Source organism: Phaethon aethereus (genome assembly GCF_964289735.1).
Source record: "Phaethon aethereus genome assembly, chromosome: 8".
Taxonomy (NCBI): Eukaryota; Metazoa; Chordata; class Aves; order Phaethontiformes; family Phaethontidae; genus Phaethon; species Phaethon aethereus.
In genome coordinates, this window is record NC_138584.1 from 32,035,728 (window position 1) to 32,054,400 (window position 18,673).

Here is an 18,673-nt window from a genome sequence, read left to right on the forward strand (position 1 = left end):
AGTGAATTACTGTAGCGTGGAACTATAGCTTTAACAATGTTTATGTAGTATCAGCTTACCATCTACAGAATGAAAGGGGAAAAAAACACTGATATTAGAAATGGGAATGTGGAGTCCTATTAACTTAACAGCAATATATCACTCCAAAGTCACAGATTCCATTACCATGCCCTTTTTAGTATCAAAGCAGAATTATATCATCACACACATAAAGGTTGTGGGTTTTAAGAAAATTTACATTTCTATTGTAAACTTATCAACTGCATTTCATTATAAGAAAGGCATGATGTATTCTCCTAGCAGTAGTTTTTATCTTCTGTATGGGAATACATCATGTGTATTAGAAACAATAATAATATGCAAAAGTTGCCCACATTTGATGTGAAGTAAGAATTCTACAAAGAGGTTAAATTAGGTTTTTTGACCTCTAGCTATGGTCTTGTAAGGGAGGAGTGCTTTCTTTAGGTATGATTTTTATTTCTATACCTATGTAATCAGCTCTATAGTATTCTGATCTCCCAAAGGCAGAAGAATTTTGACATGTTTTAAAACAATCTGCTCGAAATAGCTAACTTAACTGGCCCCCTGCCTATGCCAGAATCTGGAACCAGTGCTCAGTTCAGCTCTACAGGTTTTCAAAAGCAGCCTGTAACACTCACAATCCAGAATACACCAATAAACCCTGTGCCCAAACACAGCTTTAAGCGTATTTTCTTTTTGCTAGGAACTCCGTGGGCCCTGGCAAAATATCCTTCTGCCTCCCACTTGCTACTGCAAAATCTCTTAAAGAAAGAGTATTTCTGAATAAAGGGCCAAGTGCCTTATACCGCTCTTAAGGGGAGCAAAAAGGGGCTGATAGCTAGCCCCCACTTGGAGATACCATGGGTCTGTTTTTTCAGCAGTGCTTAGCCGACCTCCTGCACTTGACTTCTGGAGCTGAGAGGTGGACATTCTGCAGTTCAGTCCTTCTTTTTGATGTCCATCAGCAGAAACAGATCCTCCATCCATCATATTTAGGGTATTTGTATATCTCTTGCATTGGTCAGCTGCTTATATTATATTTTGAATGTTTTATCTATGTTTGCCTACGTAATGTGGAAGTAAATATCAGTGATACCTAAATTTCACCCATGCTAAGAGGCTAAGGCCTATTTTTGTTCTCCCACCCCATGACTTCCCAGCCTTGTCATTGCAAATGGGAATGCAAGACAGGATCAGTTTGAATTTAGCTCATCCATGGACCTGACAGACAGACCTAAAGAGCCCTTTTGCACAATACTTAAGTTTTCCACTGATCTGAATTCCCTTCAAAGGTCTGGCCCTAGGACTGGTCAGTCCTACACTCAGCAGCTCAATATTTAAGTAGAGGCAAGTCCTTGCTAACCTGAATAAGAGATTGCTCTACACTTATCACCCTAAAGTCTATTCCTAATGGGCAGTAAGAAAAATGGGAACTTTCAGAAACCTTTGAAAGAGTTACAGGGACGCAGCTCCCATTGAAATTCAATAGCAGTTAATGAATTCTCTCAGGACCTCTGCAAATCCCAGCCCAAGTTTCTTAATTATTTTTTTCTTGTTTGGGTAACTGCTTTAATCACAAAAATCTGTGGGCTTAAAGCTATTGTTTTAGGCTTCTATTCTTTACCTCTTGTATTGTATTATACACAGAAGTGTAAGTTCCTTTCAACAAATTTGGATTATTGCCAGATCTCCTTATTAAAAAGTCACTCTTCATATTTCCGATAAACACAGCTGTTTCATGGTGTTTGAAAGCATTTCACATCAGCCAGCATGGTGGCTTAGCCAATTAGTACTCTAATATGGTCAATTTTCAGAATAAGTACCTTTGGGGTACAAAGGGTGGGATACATCTTGCATAATTTGAACTGGCACTTGCATCACTTAAATGCTAGGAGAAAGCTTACGGCATGCAGGGAGTTAAAGCAACTTAGAATCCTGAAGTGAAAATATCTACCAGAACAAACTGTTCTATAACATTTCCAGGGAAATGACTTTTAAAAAAATACTTTCTTAATTGTAAGGAAGCCAATTATAATGGCCTCAAAAACAAGCTGATAAAAATGATCCTGTTTCATTATGATTATAATGTTACTATTTCTAGGAAGATTGATCAATGTTTAATGAGCTATTAGTAAACTTAATTATCACTTTATAGAGGCGGTATCTGAGCATTGTGCCCTAGTGAAGCCAATCCACTGTTGGCCTGGTCTGACAGACTAGCCCTTGTGCCTCTGAAGGACAGTGGTTTTGATTCCCCAGACCACTACTTCTTTGAACAGGCGAGGAGTGCAGGGGATAGTAGGCTTTTCCTGAGTGGGAGAAGAGCAACACTAAATGATCCTTTCAAAGACTTGAAACAACTTTATGAAGAAAGAAATTTCATCCAGTCATCTGGACTTGAAGGGTTGGCAAGGCTTTTTGGAAGAGGAGATAGAAGGTGGATGGGTCAATATGTCTCCCCCATATGTTGGGCTGTGCTGGCGCAGAAATCTGTCTGAGCACTGCAGGTGTGATCGTGAAGTCCCTTTACCACATCAGCGAGCGTTCCCTGGGAGAAAGGATCCCATGCGTCTTTATTAGGACTGCTCCTTTGTTCCAGGAAAAGGACCTGAGAAGGCTACTAAATATCTGAAGAAAATTATAACCTGTTTCAAATTAACTGATTCTTTATTATCTGATCATTCAGTTGAATAGAATTCACAGTTTTGGCTCTTCTTCCTTTGCCTTGGACATGTGAAGTGCTAACCTAATCAACGAATGCAACTTATTTTATTGGTTAGTTTGTTATTGGCTACTACAAATCACAAAGGGAAAAGAGAAGACTGGCCTGCGTAATCAGATGTTTGAATTCAGCGTTCTGAAAAATCCTCTTACTTCTGTACTGCACAGCACCACAAACTCATAAAACACTAAAAAATCCAGTATAGCATGCAACAGCTGTACTGCATAATTACTTGGCCCAATAGCAGCAGTTTTAAAATACTGGTATATCTGTTGCAGGCCACCATACATTATCATTTCATTTTCAATAAAAAGTCTGGGATGTTTCAGATGAGCTTCAATGGAATTAGAATCATGTGTGCTTTGAAATATTTATGCTTGCCTTGAGATGGAAGGATAGTTCCTGCCTCCAACCTCCCCCCATCAAATAATAGCTTTAATAATGCCAGATAGTCCAACTCCTCCATACCTACAGCAGGTAGAAATGAAGTTCTGATCTGGAATACACATATTTTCATAGGTTGTAGAACTTACATTTTATGTCATTTAGTGAGGTCAGTAATAAAATATAAATGTCACAGGCTGAAAGACGCCAAGAGAAATATGGTTTGGCAGCATGGAGCTGCTTAGGGATACATAAATAATAAGTCAATAAGTAAATAAATAATAGACAAAGACCTGTTTTCTCTTCCATTTGAAGATCTCAAAGAATTTATAGTCACTGATTGAGACTTGTAATATCCCATCAGAAGCACATAAGTAGTAATAGCCCCTTCTTATACACAGGAAAACTTGCATCACTCTAGGCATGGCTTTCAGAAGCAATGCCTTAATTTTTATTACGCGTTTCTGAAAGCCATGACTGAAGGGGTTTGTTCGTGGTCACTTGCCCCTTTTGGAGGCAAACAAGGAAAATAGCAACCTGCTCCACTACCTCATGTCCTTTAACTGATTAAAAATGTTTGTGAGGATCCATATATTTGGAAACACAGTTGTGTTCTGCACTCAGAATTTGTTTGAAAGGCTGTTTTTGCATACACCAGAGTGACCACAACACAGCTATCAGCGTAATGGTCTGAATCTGGGCTAGCAGCTTTTAGATTTTAGCATTTAATTCCCTCTTTCTAGTATCAGGCAGGCACACTTGTGATCAGGCACACTTGTGATCAGGCACACTTGATCAGTTTAATAGTAGTAGATTCTTCCTCTGCTCAAACAGCCCTTTCTTTTGCCACTTGAGAAATTTGGTATTTCCCAGTTAGAGACTGCAAAAACAAATGTTTTGGAGATCCTTATTACATTCTTGATTTCTTCTGCTAATCCATCTACTATGAGAAAATGAACCCTGCACGTCAGTATATGGCACAGACTGAGGACTGATGCCTATTCGGTCTTGTTTCCTTCCCCCAGATCAGCCCCTTCGAGGCCAAGACTCCAAAGGGGAACCGCTTTCTCCTTCTTGCAGCACTTTACTTCCCTGAAGTACTGTTGATCATTTCTGCATTCATTTTTCTTCTCTTGCTCTCTTTGAGAAGATCACCAACAAATGCTTTTCAATTTGTTTTCTACCCTGACATGCTGAGGACGTCGAGGCAACAGAGAAAGACCCAATACTTACAGGCCTATGAGTATTTCTAATAACCATAACACGTCTTTCATATAGCAAATCAAATTACTAAATGAAGAGCCATATCTTGGAAAAGCTAAATAGACTGTGGTCTCAGGCCTAGCTATGAATTTCCATGTTCCCTCAGTACAATTTTTTATTCCATCGTGTTTGATTGAAATAGTGTTTCTATCTCTTTTTCACCCAGTAGAAGAAAAGGAATTAATTTGTTCCCAGATTTGGACAAAGGACAGTGCAGTTGCATAACAATTTTAAATAGTATTAACAGAACTGGTGCTAAATTATTTTTTATAAATGTTCAAAAAAAATCCCAATCTATTTTTTGCTTAATTAGATGTTTGCCACATAAATTTTCATTTCTCACTTTTATCTTCATCCTTCATCTTTCATTTGGCACACAAGGAAAGGGGGAACTCTAACAGGAGATACGAAGGAAGAGAGGAAGGATATGTTTTATATCAAAAAAAGTACCGAAATGTTGTATGCTAATGGAAATTTTGTTGTAGTCATCAAAATGATTACCACCAACTTTTGTTGAACGAATATTCGTGGCAAAATATTTTTACAAGCTCCAAAATGACTGTTGCTTCCCAGAGGAGGTGATGATACATTCATACCTGTAAAGTGGCTATGACGTAAGTGTCATTAAAGCAGTTACACCTCAGGGGTTGGTGTAAGTGAGATCAGAGGCTGACGCTTTGGGTGGAATTCACCTAACTGAAGGTGTGTGCGTAGACTGGAGGTATCTGCCTCGGAGCTAGTACCAGTGGGCTCCCTTCACATCCACTGGTAAGCCAGTCAGTGTGGTCAATGAAGTACAGTCAAAGGCAGTGGTCTATTTTTGGATGAGATGAACGGCTCCTTAGACACCATTAGTTCTCTTTAGTTCTCCATTGATTCTAAGATAATTAGCTCCATAGTAGACACCCACATTTACTAAGGTGAATCTCATGTTATCTCTACCTTTAATAGCACACTTCAAAGTTACAGCCTCTCCCGGAGTTTGGGGACAGGAAAATAGCCTTCATTTCTTCCTTTGAAGATTTGGGTTCTTTATTTGAAGAGTTTTCAAATATAATTTAAGATGCAAACTCAGAACAAAACTATTCGTCTTAAAAGCGAATAAGAAATAATTAACTAGGTTCGTAAAAAAACAAGAGATAAGCCCAGATGTGCAGACAGGTTGAACAGGCTGGGCACACAGGTGTTTGCCTTGGCCATGGAATAACTGTCAACATTTCCATAACAAGGAGTGTGGGATATGCTGCTTCTTGTTCCCTTCTCCCAAGTGCAGCATTGCAGAACTAGCACGGCTGTGGGAAGACACTGTTTTCCAGTTCAGCCCACATGCCACAATATCTAGCTGTTACGAGATAGGTATAGCCCGTGCTATCAGAAGAGATTCACTGGATATACATCTACTTTGATGAGAAGTAGCTGAAGGCTTCTGTTGTGAATATTTCAAAGAGCATTAAGGGGAGCAGAATGGGAAGACCAGTGAGGTTAACAAGGTTACAGGGGGACTTTTTGTGGCAAGGACGAGAGCTTCATATTCATCCCATATCAGCACCCCAGGTGTGAGTGCTGCTCTTTTTGGTGGTGGTGTCAAAGCAACCATTCCTATCCAGTCGTGGAGAAAGAAGTACGTAGAAGTGCTGCCCAGCCAACCCTTAATGAATGTTTATAGCATAATGCAGGACGTTTCCTTGCTGCTGTCTCTGACTACATGTTTTATCCACATCTTCAGGCTCTGAGTTTGCTAATGGTTTAATTATGCTTAAGAAGAAAGTTATTAATAAATTGTCATATTTTTAAATGTGATGAACAAGACTAAGAAGCAGATTTTAGCTTTTCTTTAGCTGGGGATTTTTCATAACATTCATCATTAAATGAGTGTTTACTCGGTTGTATTTGATTTTAGTTAACTTTCCTGCATCTCTCCAATTTTTCCAAAAGTGCCAAAGGCTTTTTTTTCCCTCTTGTATACTTAACCTACTTCAAAGCCAACACATGAGTTTCTGTAGGACATTACCTCCCTTGCATAGCCTTTATCTAATCGGATATGTGTGGTGTACAAGTGCAGTAAACGCACATGGACACGCTTGAAAGGTCACTAGGATAACATGCTAAGGGAGCAGCAGGGGCGTAATGATGACTGGTGAGAAATAAACTATGAGTTACAGATGAGCTTCTGCTTAACCAAATTAATTGGCCATTCGAAAGGAAAAGTGAATTCTCATTTTAGAGGGGAAAGGGAATTCATAACACTATGAATGGCAGCAGTTGCTACCTCATGGTGACAACTAACAGTGGAAAGTCCTGTCACCTAACAAGGGTCCGACCTGATATATCTTGAAGGCCAAGGAACTGGGTAAAGGTGTCACATAACGTAGGAGACCATAAGGCTCTTCAGCTGCACTTGTAGGTCTGCTGAAATCAGCTGAGGGTAAAATCTGTCATTGCCAATGGGCTTGTGTACATTACACCTTTACACCTTCACTGTAGTACATTTTCCAACTGGCTTGTTTGCCCATAAATTCACCAAATTAAACTCCATCCCTGAATGCAAGCTGGGGGCTTGCTGAAGATTTGAGCCTAACGTTATTCAGGAGAAATGTAAATGTAATTTTCAAAACAATCTTGCCACTTTGTGCATGTTCATTAGATGAAAACACGTTACTTAAAATAAACGTTCCTAAACTGAGGTGGAAAAAAAACCCCAACAACAGGAAGTGCTAGACCATCTTTAAATTATCAACCATTTATAGTACGATATAAAACCGATTCATATGTGCAAATCCAAGTTACATGAAATGTCAACTAAATCAGCCCTAATCTCCCAAATACATTTTTTTATTGCCTGATTGATGAGGACTGCTCTTAAGGTGATGAATAGTTTTCACTTTTACAAAGGACTGCTGATTCCTTTATACGTGTCCATTAAAAACACAGAAAATCCTTTAAAATGTCTGGCTCCATTTGTTTTCAGGACCTAGATGAAGTGAGTGTAGGACACAATGTGGTCTAATATATTAATTGTGAAGATCAGATGTATAAACAATACTGTACATTTTAAAAAAAAGACTAAAAGTAAAACTACGGTAGATTTAAGCTGTTTTATTTTCCAAAGGCAAAACTCTATATAACTTCTTTGTTTTCTTTCCTATAGCAAGTCCACATGCAACACCATCGACTCTTCATTTTCCAACATCACCCATTATTCAACAGCCTGGGCCATACTTCTCACACCCAGCAATCCGCTATCATCCTCAGGAGACTCTGAAAGAGTTTGTCCAACTTGTCTGCCCCGACGCTGGTCAGCAGGCTGGACAGGTGGGGTTCCTAAATGTAAGGAAGCCGTTTTTATTTCTTCAGAAGTGTTTGTCCTATGTAAAATTAATCATGGGATTATGGGATTATTTTAACAGCATGTTGCATAAAGGGACACACCCTGAATAGTCGTTGGAAGAAAAAAAAAACGCTGCTACTGCAAAAATATTAAAACAAAAACAACAAAAAACCTGCCCAAAAAACCACTCAACCACATTGTGGTGAAATTAACTTAAACTGTCAGAGAAGCTGGTGATACAGTGACCTTTTGGGTCCCTCCACAGATGACTTTGCTGCATGTGTTGTAACCCTAGTGGAACGAGGGTTAACAAAATATGAAGGCAGAATAATTTTTATTAATTATTTTTGAAGTTCAGGGGAGAGTGGGGGGGAAGGAGCAGGAAAAGGGAGGGTGAGAAACAGATGTTTCAGATCAGCTAAGTTCATTAAAAAAAAAAATACTGCCTTATAGCACTTTAGATCAAGTTGACCAGTACTTGAACTCAAGATGTTAAAAGTACAGTTTATTATGGTTTGTTATTTCTGTAAGCAGTTATCTTTTCCCCTTATCTCTATGAAAAATTAAGCAGAGTTCCAAAGCTTCAAATAACCATTTTCATTTTTTTAAATCAAATAAAGTGAATCATCTTGCTATTATTGAAACAGCATTCCGGTCAAATACAGAATTTATAAATTTTATGTAAATCAAATCTAAAATAATGCTCTGAATATTTCATGAAATGTAATGCATGTAACTGTTTCCAGCCAATGAAGTAATAACTGGCAAAATTACTGTTTCTCTCCTGACATACATACGACTGAAAGTGTTAATAAGAATTAGTTTAATTATTAGCATCTAATTTATTACACTTATTTAATAAGCTATATTGTTCCCGGTGCTTTCCTTTCCCTAGCAGAAAAACTGACTCTACTTACCCCAGCCAGTACTGGCTTTGAATAATGTCTGCAATATGTTAGCAGATACATTTATGTCTAGACAACAAATCAATATAGTGCTTTTCTTTTTCCTTGAGTATTCATTTGCTTAATTTATCCCAAACCATTCAGCATTATGAACTGTTAGCACACTCACAATGAACATACAGCAGGGGTCTTCTTGGCAGGAAAGGGACCTAATTGTGAGACAAGATAGTGTTTGAGAGACGTCACTAATATATTAGTTTATTAAAGGTACTGGATGTTGGAAAAATAAATATCCCTGAAGGATTGCTTCTTACCGCAAACAGTGGTAACTGCAGTCTTTGAAGTCAGTGGGAGTGCTGTTAAGTTAAATGCAGATGAATTCAAGTTTTCTTTATGCCCTGAACCATTTTTGCTCTAGCACAAGTGTGATTTGCACCGGCACAACTTTAAGGCCTTTTGTCGGTGCCAAAGCAGGTGAAATGAAAAGAAGGTCCCAAGCGCTTGCCAGTACAAGTATTTTGTCCCCAGTAATTTAGGCTAATGGAAACCCTAACAGGAATTAAAATATTATTTTCTTTAGCAGTACTTACAATATGGATCTGTGTTTAAAGCTGAGCTTTTATCATCAGTGGAAAAGCCAATGCTCAGTGCCAGAAGAACTGCAGTGAGATCAATTTGTAGAGTGCTGTCGAAAGTGATCTCACCATTTTTGTCACTAAAATGGAACACCTGATTTACAGGCTGTCCTACTTTCTCTTTATAATGGTGTTTGGCATCTATTTGTATGGTTTTCAAGTGTCCAGGCTGTGTTACATTTAAAATGTAAACTTAAGTTGGGGGAAGGGATGGCATTTTTTAAGCCTGCTTCTTGTTTTTGTGATACTTGAAAACACTTTTACTTATGGATAGTTTTTTCTGGTGATTAACTGAAAGACCACACTTACATAGCTGAGCCCATCCTGCCTGTGACTGACCGCATCCCAGACTAAATGGAGGGGGTTTTTGCCTAATATGTAGAATGAAGCAAGTTCAGTCTTTTCTCCATATGATCCTAATGGCAACTAAACTGTGAGCTACCCTATTGCTAACTCAAGAGAGATGTGGGAGAGCAGTTACTTTAATATATACTCTTTCATTTTCCTGTAATAAGATATCAGCATGACTTTTAAGACCACCAAAAAAGCTTATTTTTTCTCTTAATGAGCAGTATCTTTAAGAAATTTACACTCGTCCTAGGCACTGATATCATAAGGGTATAACAGGCATGAAACTGGGGGACTTAAGGGGTCAAAAATACTGCTTTAACTGTCACTAAGCATGAGTTGTGGCTCATGAGCATGACAGTGGCTGTAAAGAGTAGTAGAATCTAATCCAGGGCAGTTCAGACCAGCTGCTAATAGGAAAAATGTTTAGAAGTGATAATTTCGGTAGTTTCACAAGGTTCACAGGGTTTGGGACAAAGTTCCTTGAAGTCAACGGAGAATTTGACCCAGCACTTTCTTTGCCACCTCTCAAGTAGTTGTAAATGTATTGCATATAGCTTTCAACTAGATTGTTATTACTGGAGGTTCCTAATAGCTGATTTTTAGTATAATTTTTGTCTGTTTGCTTGTTTTTTGGCAGCCCAATGGTAGCAGCCAAGGCAAGGTGCACAATCCATTCCTTCCTACCCCAATGTTGCCACCACCACCTCCGCCACCAATGGCTAGGCCTGTGCCTCTGCCAGTGCCAGACACAAAACCTCCAACTACATCAACAGAAGGAGGGGCCACCTCTCCCACTTCTCCAAGTAAGTATAGACACAGCGGGAACCAAGGGCTAACAGCAGCACGCAACATGCTGCGATCACTGTGTATCAGCTGTTCAGAGATGAGGACTGGATGAGCTCTCAGGAGTAGGAGAGCTCTCCACTCTCTATATGATGGACAAAATTCTGAGCTGCTTCTATATTAACAAGAAAAGAGTTAGCTTGAGGTTATAGTTTTACTTCTGACTTTGTCGGCATATCACATAACGACGTATGAGAGAAATCAAGGCCAGCAGCTAAGCTGTGACATAGACCTCGGATCTTTGGGATCTTGTTTACTGTCATAAGGAGGCAAGTTGGTATCTCAAGTCAGGGTTTAGAGGATAGATACTATATGGAAGTCAGACAGATAGCTTCATCAAAAACATCGCCGCTTATACATACTGGGCTACACTAACAACTCTTTCGAGTTCACTTCATTTATAGGTCGTTTGGGAATAAATCTTCCTAGATTAACCCAGACGTCTTTCCTTTATGACTCGGTTCCCGAGCCCTGCATTTTGGGCAAGAAGTTACGGTATTTCTTAGGCCCAGGGAGAAAGCTTTAATCCTCTCTCCACCACCCACACGGCTCCCATATGTATTTTGTGTAGCCACAAGTCAAATATACAAATTCCTAGATACACACTTGGGGATACCACTTTGGACTTGCTCTTCTGGGAAACAAATGCAAGTCAGCTGGGTTTGATGCTTTGAAAAAGTCTGGATGTTCAGGGAGTTAATTGTGAAATGATTTAATGAAGCTATGCTCAAACTGACATTTAAAAACAAAAGGGAAGCTTTCAGTGCTTTAATGGCAACTGTAGGGGACTTGTTCCACAGTGAAGGGAGTCCAAATAACATCCACAAACAAAAATCAATCTAATCGAAAGAGCAAATCCCTTTGTGTGCTTTTCAGGCTTATTATTGAAATGCTATATGCAACCACTGCTCGATGTGCAAGAGGTATTCGCTATTCAGACCATGTGAAGCCTACATTTTTAAAGCTTTATATACTGTTCAGGAGATTTGCACAGGTTCCAGGGGGCATTTTTAAAATCTGGTAGTTCTCAGAGTTTTGCATTGCCTTCTGCTACGCGGTAGTGTACAACTGCAAACTCAGCAAGATGCTCCAGCTCGCTTCAAAATTAAAATGGGGTTTAGTATGAGACAGTCTGGTAAGATTGTGAACATGATCTTCTAGAATCAGGACTTCTAGAATTGATCAGCAGATTTTTGTTGAGCTAAGAAGTTGATTCATTCCGTCCCCTGCGCTCCTTTTTCTGACCTTAGACCAACACTTGTGCTATCAAGAAGTTTTGATGCTTTAGGTCCTATCAATAAGATTCGGTGGTGGAATCTAAAAGGTTAATGTTTAGTCATAGTTATCACTGAATATAGTCAGCAATACCTTACTATTTCATTGGCTTCAGAACCAGGAAAAATGAAACTAGGTCAATGTATATTTGTCATTACAGTTGTGACTCAGTTTACTGGCAGTGTGTGGTGTCTAAAAGAAAAAAATTCCCAACATCAATTTAGCAGTAATCTTAATACTTAATTTTTATGATACTGTGTTAATGTAAACAAGCTAAATGCGTGTCTGGCCTGATTCTCAGCTGGCATAAAAACTGGCACTTGGCCGCTGAAGTTCGCAGAACACCACCCATCAGTATCGGCTCGAGCTGGTCACTGTGGCTCAGTGTTCAGCAGACAGCTGCCACGTTAATTGGGAAGCGAGATTTTCTCAAGAGCAGCCAGTTAATGGTATTTAAACAAAAGATTAGGAAAATAATTACTGTTTGTTAATTAGCTACGCTGATGTCTAAACATATAGTTCTGTACATATTCAGGCGTGCATCTTCCTTTTGGTAAGGGTTTTGAATAATAGTGACTTGAGTTGTAAAGAAGCATATAATTTAATTTAGGGACAAATTTTACGGAAAAGTAAATTATAAGAAATATTTTCTAAGAAAGAATACTACATATATATCAAAGCCAGTGGAAGTAGCTGGCCACATAAAGAGTAAAACAAACCGAAGTTCCTAGCCTTGCCTTGCAGTGAGAGCTTACCAGAAGGGCCCACTGGACTCCATTTAGTGTGTCAACCAGTACCAACTCTCCATTTTCGTCGGTGTTTATTTTTTTCTTAACTAAATATTAGCCTTCAAATAGCAAGTGCAGATCCACCAGAGTTTCATAGAAGCCACACAAAAAGGTGTTTTCCATGGTTACGAACTGCTCAAGTGCACCGGTTCTGGGAGTGTCGCTGGGTTATGGCTGACTGCCCTGCAGAGCTTGAGGATATTGGAAAGTCACTTATGCAACAAAGGCAGGAGTGATGTTAGATTTTGGCCAGACTCTCTCCTTCACTGTGTGGAGGAGAATGAAGCCCCCCCCAAGGAAATGGAGTGAAAGGGGTTGGCATTTGCTCCATTCTCCTTCCCTTTTTTGGTCTAGCAGAAAGCTCTCTGCAGAAACAAAACGCAGTTACGGCCCTACCAAAAATTGGAATATGGCCCTCCTGAGGGGTGCAGGAGCCAGGAGCAGCTGTTCAATACAGCATGGCCTCCTGGGAATGAAAGCTAAAAATCACAACAAGGTGGTTAATGATTCTCAGAGCAATAGTGAAACTCTCCAGCTGTGACATTAACCAAAACATGAACATTAGTGCTGTCCAAGGAAGGAAGAGCCCCTGGAGATGCACACCGGGGAGTTGCTGCTACTGGGTGGCCAGGCATGCCCGGGGACTTGAAAATTTCAGCTGTGAATCCTATCCCTTTGGCAAGCCAGCATTTTCCTCAGTGAGATGACACAATGGAGATGGGATTCATGAGGTTTGGGAGGGTTCATTTTTCCTCCATAAAAAGCCTTTTCAATAGAACACATCCTTGATATCAGACGCAGCCCCAAAATTATCTTATCTCAGATCTTGTCTCAATTTTGTTTGGTTGGTAACCCATAACAAACACAACACAATATTTTCCTGAACTTGACAGTTTCTGGGTTTAATACCTCATTGCCCAAAGAAAACACCACCTCCACTGCATGCCAGTTGGACTTTATCACTATCATAACTGAATCTGAGTGTTAGAATCTGTGGCCCTCATTCCAATGCAGAGTCTAAGATACTGCCATCCTGTACGCCATGATTTTTAAAGAGCTTTTTAAAACTAAATGTTATTTTCTAAGGTTCACATCTCTACATGGGGAGAAACTTAGCTATTTTCCCTTGTTGGGCAAGATCATTATCAGTTAATGTCCCTTTGCACAAAGGAGTTTTCATGTTAAACAGCATTTGTGTCAGGATGAGAAGAATGATCTTGTGGCTGTAGTCCTGGATTCATAATCAGATTGGATTTCTCTCCCTTTCTCTGCTATGCATTGACTGAGCACCCTCTGGGCAAGCCATTTCAGCTTTCTGTTCACTCCTTTCCCCATCCATAAAAAGAGGGTGATGACTGTATCATTTAATTTGTTAGAATTTGCAGTTCCCTCTCAGATACTCAGCTGCAATGCACTGCAGCAGGAATTGCTGTATTGCACTGCGTTCCTCCAGTTAATTCGCTCACTACAACTCCACAACGGCTAAACTGACTCTTAGTCTTTTGCAAAACGGTACAGCTCTTCATGTCAAGCACACGTACCTGTCATCTTGGCCGGTAAAAGAGAGACCTAGTGGTACGTTAGGTTATTGTTTACCCAAATCATCTTTACCAACCAAAAGTTTATCCTTTTAATCCAGAACTGTCTGATAAATGACACACTCCTATACTTAAGAGAAATTATTTCAGGAATGTGTATTTTAAATTAACTTTCTCCTACTCCAGGCAACTTTAAAATACATAACATTCCCAAAACTGTTTGTTTGTCTCGTCTTTCATACGATTTCTTGCCATTTTTGGCTAAATATCAAAGCTGTCTGTGTGAGCAAATGTTCTTTCTCTGCCGGCTCCTATTTTGCTTGTTCCTGAAGTGAAGCATCATAGCAGATTTGTGGCATCACATTCATTTCCTTGGCTATGGGCTATGATGTTGCAAACAATCCTTAGTGAATTCCAGTAGCAGAAAGACTAGGCTGGGCAGGAAGATGTTTCTATTAAAGCCCAACAGGCCAGCTATCAGCTAGTATAAACTAGGGTAGATCTATGCAGTACCTATGGAGCAAAGCTGATAAAGACCAGGAGAAGATCTGCCTAAGAGACTTGGCTTCTCTTCCTTCCCATGCTTAGGCTTTTCCCTTTCCCTCCTAAAAAGGAGTTTGAAGACTCCACCATATCTGTGTATACCATAATATAATATGACCCAGCTTTAACCAGTGAGTGGTAGGACTTCCAAGAATCCCACCTCCATGTCAAACGAGAGTCTTTATATGAAGACAATAAGATATGTCTAGAAGCCATGTTGGTGATGGTCTAAGCCATGTTGGTGATGGTGATGCTCCCTTTTCTGAACCAAACGTCACTGTAACAAGAGTCACTGCTAATGTGTATCCCATGTCAATTTAATATTCTGTGCCAAAATGGCCCCTTACAATCCGCAAACATCTCGTGACATTTTACAGTGAAGTGGGACTAGCATCTTGGGAGAATCCAGTGTATATACTCTTCATATATGTAGTTTTGGTACTCTTCGCTTCTTGGCTGTAGACATGTAATTAAAGGCCCTTAAGGAAATACCAAGCTGACATCGGAGCATTTTCAGAAAGCAAGTTAAATGTAGTTTGGAGCATTACAGAAGAAAGGTATACATGGTAATTCACCCAGCAAGGTTTGAGGGGACTTTTGTGCATATTATACAGTTTTCAAATGCTTTAGAATTTTTGTTTGAACAGAGAAGCCATTTAAGACAGGATTCTGATGGTTTCCCTTTGATTTTCTACCAAGTATCACAGCAAAAGTGTCTGCCAGTAGGGAACTGTAAACAAGACCTTGAGTTCCTTCCCTTCTGGGTGGAACTTACCTGTTCCAAGGGATTAAATGCCCTCTCCACTCATTCTGCTTCCTTAAAAGTAGACCAGAAGAACCAAAGAACAGATGTTTGATTTTTGAGCTTTAAGTCAATTTTCCCTACTGCAGAAGAAATCTTTATGCTTGCGCAACATAGGGTTCATTCGTTAGTTAGCTTAAAAAAAACACCTCACTGTAAAACAGTACAGAAGAATCTTAATACATGGCACTTACAACAGAGATATATCCTTTGCAAATGTGTGGCTTCTTTGAATTATTAAGCAAATTAAGATGGTAAAAAGGCAAGGAGAACATCTCACCAAATCTACTCATTTCATTTCTTCCTTGATTTGCGGATATGAATAACAACCGATGTGCCTGTTCATCCTGAATATGCAAGCTGCACTGCAATTTGCAAAATCATCTAGGAAAGATGAATTAGTACGCTTAAAAATTCCTTTAAAACTTTGTGAAGGAAAGGTGTTCCTTGCATGATTTTTGCAAGTACTAGCAAAGTGTTAACTTTTTGGAGAGAAAAGCTCACCTCACCAGAAACAACTGGGAAGAATTCATTCTTAGAAGTCAGGAGTGCCTTATCTCCCCTCGGATCAGTAAGAAATGAAGATATGCAGTTCCTGGCGTGATTTCAGGGGAATGCTCTTTGAGAAGGTGAAGCTGTCTGATTGATAGAATTGTAAGAATTAGGAGCATCATGAGATGTTTGTGAGACTTGGGTAGAGAGGGAAGGGAAGGATGCGGTTCTGTATGCTCATAGACTTGGGAACTCTTCACCAAAGGGCTTTGTGGGATGCAGAACGTTTGCATGAGTTCAAGGGCAGATTGGGCATTCATCAGTGAGAAGTCCCTTGCAGGCCATTAAATACAGGGAGTCCCTGAGCTGAAAATAATCAGAGGGTGGGAAAGAATATGAGAAAGTAAATATGTGACCTGTTTTGACTCTTTCCTGTGCATCTGCTTATGGCCTCTGTAAGAGAGAGGACAGTGGATAAGGTGGAGCATTGGTCTTGATTCAGTACAATCTTAAACAAAAGGCTCCTCCAGTGTAATGCCTCTTCACCAAACATTTTGCCTTCAGAAAGGCAACAGACTTTCATCCACACAGACAACGCAGTGTCTTCTCCAACTCTTACTGCACTTTATTCTTCTGTAGCGTTGAGGCCTGAACATTATATTTAGCCTGACTGGAATTTGGCAAGTGACTTTCCTCTTAACATTGTTTTTTGTCTCTTCTTTGGATAGTTAGATTGTCTGGGGATTTTATTCAGCAGAATGCATTCCCATAAATATATTTAAAATAGACAGAATCACTGTTCGTATTAAGGCGTCTGCTTAGGTTATTTGAATTTAGATCTGAACATGCAAAAAACTGAACAAGGGAGAAGATTGCATGGGGGATTTTCAAATGAGAGGAAGACTGAAACTGCATTGAAAGCTTTTGGATGTGGAAGTACGTGGCATTGTGGACAGTTGCAGTGGAGAATATAATGCAACAATAAAATCATTAAAGTACTTCAAGTTTGGAAGTAATCTGGGTTCTTGGCTTGCATTGCATTTAATAGCTTTACATTTATGGGAGCCATTCCAGTTTTTAAAGGCAGCTTCAGCCTTCAGACTGATTGCACTTACCACCCCAGTGAAACTGCAACCCATTAATTTTTTACCGAAAGGATCTTCCTAGTTTGTCAAACACGTCAAGTGAACATTTTAGAGAGTGCAGACTGCAGCAGTATGAAAACCAAAACTTTGTACCGAGAGAGAACGCTGGACTAGCATGAAATAAGGGTCTGATTCTGTTAATAAGCAGCTTAGTAAATTCACTGCTTTACAAAACTCCCACTAAAACCAGAGGCTCCACCTCATATTGGAGGGAAAATAGTCAGGCAATAGCAGGTCCTACAGAAGTCTCTTGTGCGACCCCAGCACGGAAGGCCTGCAGCAGTTCTCCTCGGGGATGGAGAGCGGCGCAGGTGACGCCGGCGCACTCCTCCCCGAGCGCACGCGGCTGCCGTCCTGCCCGGCAAGGAGCCCTCTCCCAGCAGCCCGGTCCCCTCCGTGTTTATATCCCCGTCGTTAAGACCAAACCTTTCCAGTGTCTAAAACCAAACTCTCGCTCTCTAAAACGTTTGCACATTTCTATGTTAAACATCTGCTTAGGTGGCTCTGAGACAGTGTGTTTTGGTGTTGTTCGTGTGCAAATCTAGTGCCGCTTCCTCAACGCATGTGTCCCTTCCCTTCACAGCCTACTCGACACCCAGCACCTCCCCCGCAAACCGATTCGTCAGTGTTGGACCACGGGATCCAAGCTTTGTAAATATTCCTCAACAGACTCAGGTGGGCCGCTTTCGACTTCTCTGTATGCCTGCAGCCTCTTCTTCTTCAGTGCACTCTAACGTGTCCCCGCGGAGCCAGCTGCCTTGCCGCTGTTACTTCACCCACATGGTCTCAGTAACTACAGTGAAATGTCACTTGCAGTTTGTTTGTCTGTTGTGTTTTTTTGGGCTTATGTAGTAATAACGCTGCTTTTGTAACTGGAAAGAGCTCTCTTGCTTTCTAAGATACTGGCTGCTAGTGCGGTTTTTTCCTCTAGGACTGAGTTCTCAAAGACTTTTGCTCCAACCTGTTCCCTAGGCAGCGCGTTTAATTGTACGTGCAGAAGGAGCTGAGAGAGACCCGTCGGGTAACGGTGCGCTTAGTTCCCCACCAAATATGACGGGAGACTGCTCCGATGCCTCCCGTGTAAAAAAATAGGCTTGAATTCCTGGTTGGCCATTTGCATGGTGGGCTTTGAGCGAGCAGGAGATTTTGTGATTGCGAGCACATCTGGTTCCTTACACAAAGAGAAAAAAGTCCAGTTGAGGCAGGCCTATAAAGCTGGGTTAACTGAATTCATAGTCCTGCTATGGTCAAATCAGAAGCTCAAGTAAACATTTGTGTTTCTTTAGGAGAAGGACGAGGTTTAAATGTGCTTTTTCCAAGCTGTATCAAATTCCCAGGGTCGATTAAGAAAATAGTTGTTGGCAGTTTTGTTAGCAGCTAATTTGAGCCAGATGTTGAAAAAATTAAGTCTGTGCTTAATATCACGTTATCATGGGGGAGAAGGTATAAAGAAGTGAGCAAAACTAGTGCTTTAGGACAACTGTAGTTTGTAGATTTAAGTGATTGCTTGACTACGTTACAGTTCTTTTAAAAGTCAACAGCAAGAAATATTTGTAATTTTGTTTTAGCTGGTTGGGATTGCTAAAAAGTAATAATTCAAGTAACTAGCAAATTGGGGAGTACTGCTCTTAGCTCTTG

The 18,673-nt window shown here is 40.1% G+C and overlaps 1 protein-coding gene across 1 annotated transcript in view; it reads left to right on the forward strand.

Annotated features, from left to right (window-relative positions):
• NFIA (nuclear factor I A) overlaps positions 1 to 17,828 on the forward strand; it is a gene marked incomplete at both ends in the record, with an annotated part of 222,764 nt that extends 204,936 nt beyond the window's left edge. The window contains 4 exon segments of the mRNA XM_082003188.1: positions 7,539 to 7,717; positions 10,247 to 10,412; positions 17,619 to 17,785; positions 17,787 to 17,828. Coding sequence (XP_081859314.1) covers positions 7,539 to 7,717; positions 10,247 to 10,412; positions 17,619 to 17,785; positions 17,787 to 17,828 — 554 coding nt within the window.
• Positions 17,829 to 18,673: the final 845 nt, after the last annotated feature.